Source organism: Myiozetetes cayanensis, unplaced genomic scaffold (assembly GCF_022539395.1).
Source record: "Myiozetetes cayanensis isolate MyiCay16 unplaced genomic scaffold, myiCay2020 scf6-25, whole genome shotgun sequence".
Lineage (NCBI taxonomy): Eukaryota > Metazoa > Chordata > Aves > Passeriformes > Tyrannidae > Myiozetetes > Myiozetetes cayanensis.
Window position 1 is genome coordinate 2,457,232 of NW_026087853.1, and position 12,236 is coordinate 2,469,467.

General features: G+C 44.8%; 1 protein-coding gene across 3 annotated transcripts in view; it reads right to left on the reverse strand.

Moving 5' to 3' along the window:
* Window positions 1–803: 803 nt before the first annotated feature.
* Window positions 804–12,236, reverse strand: part of SLC35F4 (solute carrier family 35 member F4) — a 115,062-nt gene continuing 103,629 nt past the window's right edge. For all 3 annotated transcript variants that reach the window (XM_050336259.1, XM_050336258.1, XM_050336260.1), the window contains 5 exons: window positions 11,345–11,564; window positions 5,370–5,495; window positions 4,522–4,714; window positions 2,811–2,900; window positions 804–1,250 (listed from right to left, as the gene is read on the reverse strand). In XM_050336259.1, the coding sequence (XP_050192216.1) occupies window positions 1,009–1,250; window positions 2,811–2,900; window positions 4,522–4,714; window positions 5,370–5,495; window positions 11,345–11,564 (871 nt within the window). In that variant the 3' untranslated portion in view covers window positions 804–1,008. The remainder of the gene's footprint in view (window positions 1,251–2,810; window positions 2,901–4,521; window positions 4,715–5,369; window positions 5,496–11,344; window positions 11,565–12,236) is intronic.

Here is a 12,236-nt window from a genome sequence, read left to right on the forward strand (position 1 = left end):
CTGGTTGCAAGGAACAGTTTGGATGTGAACATTAAAGGATAAAAAAACCCAAACAACTCAAATGGAGGAGTAAAATAAAGAAGTGCTTTTGTTATTATTTACATGACTATTTTTTTACTGGCAGAAATATTATCAATTAAAAAACCAACCTAACAACCAAAAAAAAAAAAACAGGCTGAGAGGTTGCTTGGTTTGTTTTGGCTTTTGAAAGGCTTTTCCACAGTGGAAGTTAAGAAAAATATTAGTCTGCCCTAAAGCCCTAGAAAATAGGAACTGACATTTCCCAGGGACACTGGAGGTCTAGGGTGTTCCACCTCTCCTGAGAAGCTTGTTGAGCAGCTGGGAGTGCAGCTTTTTTGGGGAGAAAAAGAGATAAATAAAGCCATTTTTGGCTTTACCAAAGGCATCCAAATACCAGCACCAGTTCTGGAAAGGTGGTGTTAGAAAGAGGCACAGCTCAGCGTGGTCTGGGATGGAGGCTTCATGTTTTGCTGATATTTTCTGATAATAATTCCAAATATAAACGAGAACATCAGGGTCTTTCATAAATGATCTTTCAAAGATGCCAGTAGAGGTTTGAAGTGGTTTTTCAAACCTAGTACCTTGCTGAAAGGTCACTTCATTGAAGGCAAGTCGAGATGTTCAATTCTGAGATGTAGATGGAAATATCCAAGATTTGTGTCCTTGAGAATGGCTCTCCTTTTGCCAGCAAAAGGAGACAAATGATGTAAACTCCATCCACATTTCAAACCCACCACTTCACTGAGACACAAGCAGAAACGTCCTTTTTTTTTTTTTTTTACTACAAAACATTTTATTGTAGTTATTTACACCCGTTCCTCGATAAGTGTATAAATGTAAACATTTATTATAGATGTATTTCTCTTATCTTACAGTCCGTCCCTTGCTCAGGTTAAATGCCAATTTTTTTTTAAGCATACAGGTGGTGGTGGGATTTAAGCTATATTCACAGAATATACATCTGCGTGCAGGGGAGGTCCACCAGCCCTAAGCCAGTGGTATAGACACTGTCCCATTAGCTCTGCTCCTGCTCCTCGTGTGAACGCTGGACTCTGTGATGTCGTCGGCGTGATCCTCGCTCTTCTTCTCCTTCAGGCTGTTGATGAACCTCAGGGTTATCTCATCCCATTCCTCGGGCAGCAGCATGAGCAGGAACCCGATGCAGATGATGATGGTGGCCCCCAACCTCACCACGCTGAAGATCATTTTGTGCTTCACCAGATCCACGGCTGCGGAGGAGAAAACAGCGACATCAAACCAGCCGTGGGATGTGTCACCAGAACCAGGATAAATCAAGCCCTGTAGCTGTTTTTTTAGTATTGGAAAGCAGGCATTACTTCATTACCTTGTTATTTCTATACATTTATATGCTTTAATAATAATCTATTACTGTTATTATTGGGGTGCTCGTGGGGTCACTCCCCTAGACACACACCGCCACTTTCAAAACTTTTCACTATTTATGCATTTTTAGCAAACAAAGGAATTAATGTTCATTGGCTATAAATTTCATAATTCTCTTCATTAATTAGTATTCTATCTCCTATTGGTTATCGATTGCTCGCTTCACATGCTAATTAATCCACATTTCCAGTCTTTTTATTATCTTTTTCCCAGACAGAGAGAGTTTCAGCACAATTGCTGAATTGTCTTGGTTAGTTTATCCCTTGCCTCTGATTTCCAGCAGACGGATGATGGCATCAGAGCAGCCTGGCACGTCTCTGTGACCCGTGTGCTGCACTCTGGCTGTGACAGTGGCCATGTGGCTCTCAGATCTCCAGAGTGAGCAGCTCCCTGAGTTCAGAGAACAGCTTTGACCTGACAGCACAGTACTGGAAGTGCCACATCTCTTCCACCCCTCACCCCCTCATGCAGGCTCTGAGGAAACCTTGTGGGATCCAAGCCTCAAGGTTTCCACGGGAAAGGGTCTATGAGGAGCAGCTGAGGGAGCTGGGGGGGCTCAGCCTGGAGAAAAGGAGGGTCGGGGTGACCTTTCCACTCTCTAGAACTCCCTGACAGGAGGTGGTAGACAAGTGGGTGTTGGCCTCTTCTCTCGGGTAACAAGTGACAGAGCAAGTGGAAAATGCCTCAGGTTGGATATTAGGAAATATTTATTAGTTGAAAGAGTGGTTAAGCACTGGAACAGGCTCTCCAGGGAACTGGTGGAGTCATCATCCCTGGAAGTGTTCAAGAAGTGAGTAGACATGGCACTTCACTACATGGTTTGGTGGCCATGGGGGTATTTTGTTGAAGGCTGGACTTGGAGGTCCAACCTCCCATCTGCTTGGAGATTTTGGAGGTCTTTTCCAACCTTAATGAATCTATGATTCCAGGATTTCTGCTCTGAGAGGGAAGGCACTTTATGGTAACTCTTTATCTTCAACAGTTTGCATCAGTAGAATGTTTCCCTGGGCTGCACAGGCCAGGGATGGGGAGACAGCAGCACCTGGGTCAGAGAGCTGGAGTCGGTGCTTCCCAGATCCACAACCAGCACCAAGAGGACACCTGAGCCCTTGGGCAGCCTCCTACAGGTACTGACTGTTCTGCATCTCGACCTGCATCCCCCTAGAAACAGATGTTTTGTTGAAAACGCCCTCAAATCCCAGGAGAAGCGAGGCTGAGAGGGTGGAAGAGCAGAGACAGAGGCTGTTCAACAAGACAGGGCTCTGGAATAAATATCCACGTGTACACCCTGCCCTGATGACAACAGATCTTGAGTATTTGGACAATAAACTGCTTGTGCTGTCTGTGTGCCCGTGGGCTTATTTTTCCACCACCAGCTGTGGTACCTGCATTTCCAGGGACGCTGAGCACTGTGCCGATGGAGATCAGGATGGGGTACGTGAGCACGACCCCAACATTAACCAGGATATTGAAAGCTAGGGAAAAACAGAGAAAAATCATACATGATTACAGGGAAAAACACCAGAGTGAGATACTTCTCTTCCACTTGACCCTCCGATGTAGTTGTCACAGAGTGAGTGATTTTGTTCTTTTTATATGTGAGTGTGAAATGCAGGGGATGTTCTGAATGGTGTAATGGGAAGGGCTGGATGGCCTTTCACAAACTGTAATACCAAGGTTATCACACTCATATTTCATGGCTTTTCCCAAGCTTTAATCAGATACAAACAACCTGGTTTTGCTGCCAGAAACCTTCATTTGTTCCCCTACCAGAAGGATGGTGATTCCCAGCTTGCTCTCTTGGCTGAGGCTGTGTTGTCCTTGTCTCAGTGGGACATTTCCCTGACAAAAGGCTGCACATCCTCTACCTGGACCACACCCCAAAGGTGGCAGCAGCAGGAACTCATACTCTAAAGGACACTAAACACAATCAGCTGATGAAGTTAACTGCAAACTAAGCAGACCGCAGCAAGACCACAGCATTGCTGCCATGTTCAAGGCAAAATGAAACCTGACAGAAATACAAGCATTCAACACCTTAAATTTATGGATTGGGTTTTGGTTTTTTTTTTACGTGACAGCATTCCCAGCCAGCTACAATTTCCTTGGGAGGTCAAAAGCAAGCTGCAAAAACTTCCAAAAATTTTCTTCTGGTCACTCAGTCCTGCTGCTGAGTCCCTGACATAAAAACAGCACAGGGTTGCTCCTCCTTGCCTGCTCCACGAGGTTGCTCCCTCATGGCTGGGTTTATACACTTGGGTAGACTGCTGGGTGATAAATTATCCCTGCTTTTTGTCCCTTAGGTGCTCAGAGAGGAGCTGAAATTCTCGTTCAGGGCACTCACAGAGCTCATCTGTCAGCCCAATCCTGTCTCAGGATGGGCTGTGTACCAGGCAACGACATTCTCTTTGCTTCTGTTTAATAAATGTGTAGTGGAGACAGAAACCTCTTCAATTATGAAATAACAGAGACTTTACTAAAGGAAAGGATGTTGTTATAGCTGGAAATTAAAACGACCCCGGGCTGAATCCAACAGATACTGTTCCTGGCTGGAGGATGGCAATTGTGGCTCAGGAAGAGGCAGGAAGGGCTGTGTGAGCCCTGCCCAGAGCCTGCAGCACCCACAGAAAGGTGCCCCAGCACTGGGGATCCAGGTATCAGTGCACAGACACCCCACAGAGTGTGCCAGGAGGACACTGAGAACACACAGCCCTTTGAAATGGGATTCAGAGCAGCCAAGCTGTGCCAGTGACAGGGGAATTCATATGGGACTAGGGTAGGGATGAAAAAGTGAACCATTAGTATGGATGTTTCATGTTTACTCCCTGCTATTATTATCCCTATTAATTATTAATTGTAATTATCACTTACATCTTATTTATTAATTATATATTAATCGTTGGTATTATTTCATTGAGAATAATGAAAAATATAAATCATTTCCAAGGAGTACCAGTTTGCACTGGGACCAGAGTTAATCTGTGAGAGAGCTCTGATGTTTAGGGGAGCAGGGGGAAATTGTTTGTGCCAGAGGCTAATGTTGTGTTGGTGGGGAGACAAGAGCTGGAAAAATGAGCATATTTTTTTATCACATACCTAACCAGAGGCCAGCTACTCCACACAGGTAACCCCAGGGCACAGCAGAGAAGGGGTACCAGTACTCCACTTTTGTAAAATACAGTATGATTGGGGTGACAGAGATGAAGATGAAATTGAAGAAGCCCAGGGTAGAAACAAAATGAGCTGCTTCCCCGAAGTTTGCACTTCCAAGGAACATTTTGAACAAAACCTGCAAAGGAGAGGAGAGAGGAAGGGTTTAGACTTCATGGCAGTCATGAGAGCAAAGTTCTCCTGCACAAATTCATTAGTGACATGAGCAAACTTGAAAGCTGGGAGGCAAATTCTGATCCCACTACAACAAACTCCAAAATTTACACACAATTCACTCTCCTCAAGCCCAAAATAAACACAGCCACGCTCAGCCCAACCTCTTTGAGACAAGACTCTACCTTTTCCATCCCTCACCTTCCAGGGCAGGCCACTGCTTCCAAGCAGAGGGCAAAGCCCTGCATGTCTCAAAGGTTCCCACTCAGGGAAAAAGCAGCACATCCCACACCCAGGCTCTCCACTCTGCACATGGAAAGTCCCTTTGAAGCAGCGTTTTTAAACTGCACTGGCATGATTAAAAAATGATCTTAAACTCCTTATAGCGTAGCAATGAAGATTTCATTAAAGACTCATAAAGCAAAGCCATCCTGAATATTTGGCAGGTGACAATTAATTACCCTCATGGTGGATTTCCTGACACGGTGACATCACCTGGTCACAACACGAATGGTGCAGGAAATAAAACATTTATTTTACAGCCACTGTCTTTGTCCTTGGGCATTTTTAACAGCTGATAAGAGTGAATGTAAGAACCCAAACAAAGAGTTGTGACCTACCTTATACAAGGCAGATGTGGAGGCTGATCCCACAGCATACGCCACCCCAATGATTGAATCTCCCTGGAAACCGTCTGCATATGCCATCATCACAATTCCTGTGATTGCCATGATTGCTGCAACTATCTGCACAGACAAAGCAAAGCAGTGTAAAGCTCAGAGCTATTTCAGCCCATGGGAGGAGATCCTCACTGCGTGGGGTTCTCATGAGTGTCACTCGCTACTTTCTCTGACTTGGAGCTTTCTTGTTTTCCCTTATGTAGGGAAAATTATGGGAGAGATGTAAAGCATAATGAAAGTGTGTGCACTGGTGGTGATATGGATCTGCAGCATTCCAAATTGTCCTGGGACCTACCGACAGAACATCCATCATTACGTGTTTTATCAGCTAAACATCCCCTTTGGAGAGAGGGCTCCAAGATCAAAAATTTCTAAGACATTGTGTTTCTATTATGCAATAAGAGAAACATTTAGCAACACCCCAAATTTAACTTGAAATACAAACACTGGATGGCCAGACTTTCTGGACAGCAGTCCAAGGGAATGACTCCTGTCTTGTGGAATGCCAGGGTACCACTGGGAGCTTTTCCAGGATGTTCTGGCCAGTTTTCTTGGACAGACATGACCTAGTTTCTCCATGAAGCCTTTACCTTTGTGCTTAGGTTTCTGGCTCATTTGGAAATCCCAGACAGGGCATCTAAGGAGCTTCAAAGAAAAAGAACAGGAATAATTAACTACACCATATCTGAAATCCTGGGTTCGGACTTCAAGGACCTTAAAGAAAGTGATAGGGAGCCCAACATGTTTTATTCTTTGGAAAACTCCCCCTCTCTACCTAATTTCCCTCAGCACATAAATAAGGAGTGGGAATTTCAAAGACACTGAAGACCCAACTTCCATGGAGTGCGGAGGAAAAGGTGTTTCCTGAGCCAGTGTACAGTTCCTGAGCCAACACCAAAGGGAGATGGCCACTTGCTTCTTGGAAAACGTCACTGAACACCATTTAAGAGATATTTAGTACTAGACAAACCTAAGCTTCACATGCTTCAGCCCCTAGACTTTAAAGGCATCTTGATCCAATCGTGTGCCCTTCTGCAGAGAAGCCTGACTTTCAGAGCTCATGGTTTGACCAGAGTCCCAAAAAACACACTGATAGTCCTACCAAGCACATGTGGGCCAGACTGAGGCTGTCAATGCAAAAATCCCACAAAACAATTTCAACAGAGCCAGTCAGTCCCACGATTCAGGGGACACACAGGACAGGGACAAACACCTGACCCAGGTAAAGGTGTCCATACATGGGGGGACAATGGAAAACCCAGAATCAACTCCCAGAGTAAAGACTACAGGTAGAAATGTTTGTGCCCCTAAATCTCATAGGTGCCCAGGCCAACATCTTCATAGAGGACCTCATCTCCTGGTTGCAGCTTTAATTACTTCTCTCTCATCATTACTCCTATTTTACCAGTACCTGAGGCACACAGGTGCCCCCCTGGCATTGCACTGGCTGTGCCAAAGGCAGTGACAAACCACACTGCATGTCTACGTTCCACTTTACTTCCCTTTAAAACATCCAAGCTTCAAGATACAGGTCCACAAAGCTGCCACCTAAGCCTGAAGATATCACTGCTCCTTCCAAATTCACTATGAAATGGCACCTGAAATTAAAGTCCCCCAACTTAATGATGTGGGCTGGAGTCACTTGTCTGATCACAGGCTCTCAGTGGTTTGATGAGATCCGGAAAGGCTTTAGCAAGAGGGGACCAAGACAAGTTCCCTCCTCTCCTTCCCAGGATAACACATCCCAGCTGTCAGGCCATCCTGGGAGACTCCACAGAAGTCCCAGCCTTGAAGCAATGCTGAATGACACCGAGGACCCCTCAGACATCCATGGATGTCTCATCTCAGCTTCCAGAAGCCCCCTTTCCCTGCTCCACTGTCTGTCTGGATTCATCGCAGGCTGCACTAAATGCCTTCCCTTGCACATAATTCAGATGCAGCATTTCAGCTGTCAGCTGGAATATTTCAGCTGGAATATTTCATGCAGTGTGTCTCACAAGGCAAACCAGAAGAGCCCAATGCAGTTAACCCCTCCTTCCAAGGGAAAGGATCAATTCTTAGAACACTCATCGCTCAGTTCTTTCCTTGTATTAGTGAAAATGAGCAAATCCATCATCCCCAATAGCAGATTCTTCCCACTGAGAAAAAACTCCTTCCCAGTCCAACTACAGCAAATTTAGAGAGCCAGTTTCCTAATTTTATCAAATATTTAGAAAGCCAAGAACACTTTTTTCCCTTTCATTTCTCCTGAAACAACTAAAGTGATGGACACATACAGGGTAAAACCACCCCATGAGACATTCCAGAAATAAGACCTGACACTGAAAACAGCAAGAACATTGTTCAAGTTCCACATTCAGAGCTCCTCCTGCACGTTACCCACCACAGCATCAGCAGAACTGACCTCTGCCTGGCAACTCTCAGGTGTTTGCTTTAGAAACCTGAGAGCACATCCTGTGCTGCTCCACACTGACAGCAAGGCCACAGGGAAGAAAAGAATGGATATTGCAGCTGCCAGCTCGTTAAACAAGGCTTTTAATTAATGGAGGAGCGTAGAAACTTGCTTTTGAAGCCCTTCCTAGGTACAGAATGAAATCAGCTTCCCTCTTTTTTTTCCTGGAAGAGAGCAAGGCCAACCAACATTTTACTCAGAAAGATTTTTTTTTTTTTCCCATGTAGAGCTCAGCAGAAAACAAGGTGTAGTTAAGAATCATAGGATCACAGAATGGTTTGGGTTGGAAGGGACCTTAAAAATCACCTAATTCCAATTCCCCTGCTATGGGCAGGGACACCTTTCACTAGACCAGGTTTCTCCAAGCCCCATCCAACCTGGCCCTGAACACCTTCAGGGACAGGGAAGAAACCTGTCCCCAGGGTAAAGACAACATTTTCAAGGGAGAAAAATGTCCCCAGATCTCTCTGTACCTACCTAATAAACACTGATTACACTTCAGAGATGAAAGCCAGCCAAGGGCTCAGACATGCAAACATACAAGCATATGGCTAAACCCAAGCAACACAGGCCAAGAACTACTCAAATATGCAAAGTCCTTTAAATATTTGTGCTCGTTCTGAGCCAAAGCCGTTGGGACTTCCCAAAGTCCCAGTGTAACATGGATACAGTTAATTGTGAGAGATGCTCAGAAGTGTCCAAGCACAGATTAGATGCAGGCAGGGACTGTGCTGTGTGTCCTTGCCCAGGGCTGTAGGTACTTCAAGGTACCTGAGCTCTACCTGCACTACTTTCATAGGTAAATAGAATCAGAGACTCAGTAAGGTTGCAAAAGACCTCATTGAGTCCAACCCTTAACCTAACATGGCCCACCACTAAACCATGTCCCTGAGCACCACTCTACACGTTTTTTGAACACTTCCATGGATGGTGACTCCCTCACTTCCCCAGGCAGCCTGTTAAATGCCTGAACACCCTTTCTGTGAAGAAATTACTCCTAATATACATTCTAAACCTTCCCTGGCACACCTTGAGGCCATTGGCTGTACAATCATGGCTGTATCTGTCCTTCCCAGCTGAATAGTCTTTCCCCAGCTGGTGTTTCTCTCTCAAGGTTTGAGTGCTACAACTTCACCACTGAGGGCACGTGGCTCTCACTGCAGAACACACGCTCCAGGTAACTCAAACACAGCCAGAGCAGCCTTTCTGCAGCTATTCAGCACTTCCACAGGTGGTATTAAGCCATACCATAATGTGGCCATCAAGACAGGTTTGTCTTTAGGCAGCACATCTAAAAATCCAGCCCCCCCTAGCCTGGCCAGGGGCTGCTCTCCAGCCGTGCAGGAGAGGTGTGCCACGGGATAGGAGAGATCCACATGCCCGTGGGCATCCACGGGCAGTCTGGGGACTGCCTGCAGCCACACCAGCTGGGCAGGGAGCTGGGAATCTGCTGCAGAGCCACTGAGGCTGCTGGCTCTCTTTCAGGCAGATGAAAGTGGTCTCGGGTGAGACGCAGACGTGCCCGACGGCTCCGAAGCTCTGGGAGAGTTGGTAGGAGCCGAATTCCTTTGAAAAGCTGGCTGAGCTCCTGGGTGCTGAGTGCTTCTACAAAAAATGGCTCAGAGTATATGATTAAGCCCTTATTTCTTTCTGTCTCCTTACTGCCCAAATAACTCAATTACTCTTGCTCTGAGAGGCTGCGGGTGAGAGCAGAAAGGGCATTCAAAGCACAAAAGGCTGGGGCTGTGCTGCTTTGTCGTATTTTAGCTCTCAAACATTCTCCTGCGTGGTTATTAACATCATTAGGTGTTAACTCTGGCAGGAGAGCTGCTGGGAAAATGCTGTGATTTACCTTTGCAGCAATGGGTATCCAGAATCTGCCACTTAGCAGCAAAACCCAGTTTCTTTTATGTTCAGAATTTGCTGCTCACTTCTCCTGCTGGGATTTTCTTGTGTGAACCCCAAGGTGTTTTAGAGCATTAATACTAATGCATAATTATAGCAACCTTTTTTTAGGCAGTGAAAAATAAGTAATAACAGAAAATAGCTTTTATTTCTAGGTTTCTTTAAGAGGGAAGGCTAAGAAAACACAAGAGCTATGCTTGCTCTTCTAGGAAGATGTTGTTTTGAGACAAAAATTACCTCAAAAGGTACAAAATTTCCTATTTTTTTCAACTGGAACCTGAGATGACCAAGGGGCAGAGGAGGGAAGTTACCATTCCTGTTATTTCTGTAGAGAAGAACTGAGGATTTTAAACCCTGCTTATTCTTTGAGTCAGCCATCAGTGGTCTGAGGGGAGGTTACATTCATCTTATGCTTCTGTATTTTAAGTTCTGTATGAAACAGGTGTCTGGCTTTAGCACTGCAAGGTGAAATGTCCATGTCCTTACCTTCAAGGGCACCGTGGTTGAGGGTGAAACACGGGTTCACCTCCTCAACCTGGCAAGCACAGTGCTCTGCCCAGTGTGCTGGTGGCTGCTCCGAGAGCCACATGAGATGCCTGTACACCAGGATGCCTCTTCCTTTCATTTCTGAACCCTTCTATCACACTATTCATTAAAAAAATAGCTGCTGTGCTCTTTTCTTTTTTTTTTTTGAATAGGTTACTTAGATGAGGTCCTGATCCATCAGTCTTTCCATGGAACTGCTGGTGGCATCTTCTGATCACAGGCATCACACCTGGCCACAAACAGTCCCTAATGAAGTTCAAGGCTCCTGACAGTTCACTCAGGATCATCAGGCCTTGAGCCATTTCAGAGGGGGAATCTGTATCAGCAGAATTGTCAGAAATCCTCATTACTCCTTAGCCAAGGTTTAAATTGCTGCATGTTAGGAGATCAGTGTGTGCAAAATTACAGGGAACGTGTTTCTTTCCCCAGATCCAGGCACACATCATTTTGTTTGTGTTCTGGTTTTTTTTCCAGTTTTTGCAGGGTCCATATTACTGCCAGTGAGTCCTGTAACACTTTAGTGCAAAATACAACTTCACACAAAGCACTTGTGCTCCTTTTAAACCAATTTTGGTACATGCACATGGAAATGAGTGTGTAAAAAGTAATAGGGTAGCATAAGAAAAACAGGTAAGGCAGTGAAAACGGCTGCCTAGCCAAACAAGGAATGAAACTGCTTTGGTTAGAACCTAAGCATTCATCACTAAGCTTAAAATAAAACTAACTAAACTTCAGCACTGTAAGCCAAGGCAGAATGGGGTCTATGTGAAACTGGAAGTCCTCCTATTCTAATTCATCACATTACACACTTTAGCTGTAATAGCTTCTTGAAATTTCCCACCTCTGCAGTCTGGGATCTCTAACTGATCTCCATAATAAAATAAAATGAGAAATGGTTTCATGGTGTATCTCCACCATAATGCAGCAGTGCTATGGCAGCCCCAAAGGGCTTATGGATTTAAGTGCAATTTTATGAAAACGAGAGAGAGTGGAAAACGAGGCACATCATTACCCTTGCTCCCATGAACCTGTCTTTCAGCACAATCCAAGAAAGCAAGAAGACAAAAGCTTTGTTACAACAGAACAGGGCAGAGACGTCTGTGGCTGTCAGCTTCTTTAAAGCCAGTAAATACAGGTAGTTAGTCAAAGTCCACAGAATAGAAAAGGGAGCAGTCCTTTTAAGAAAGAGTTTCAGCGTCAGACCATCTTCACCAAAAATCCGACTGCATTCCCTACGAAAAGAAAAGAGTTTCAGTCTCAGCCAGGATCTTCCCGAGCATTCACTCCAGCACAACAAACATTCATTAGACTTTTATCGCATTCAATTAAGTGCTTTTCCTACCTACTCCGTGCACCCGAGAGGATCCATTATTTAATTCGCAGAGAGAAAATAACCCGCAGTCGTCTTAAAACAGCAATTTCGCAAATAGAAAAGGAGTAACTTACCTGGAATAATCACACTCTGAGCAACAATAATCCCAGGGACTCACACACTGAAATGAAGCTTATCTATAATGCTCTGACAGTTCCCAGACTCTGCCTTCCAGGCCATGAGCACAGGGATTATAATCACCTTTTTTTTTTTTTCTTTCTCTCTGTAGCTTGCCAGTTTTTTTCTTGCATTGCTCCAAACCCTGTTTTTATTCTTACTGAAATATATTCTCACCTATGGCCAAGTAAGCTTTAAGAATTGCTTAAATATACCCAAAAATACTGATAGACAAATCACTGTGGTGGAGAAATGAGAAACCAGGCAGTGGGACTGAGCCAGGCAAACAAGAGTGTGAGAGAAGGAAAGAAAAGGGAGGGAGGGGTATTTAATACCTTTATTTTATTATACAGTGAAAAGTTGTGCTTGCTAAGAGACATTTCCTCGTGGATCAAACTGCAAACAAAATCTCTAG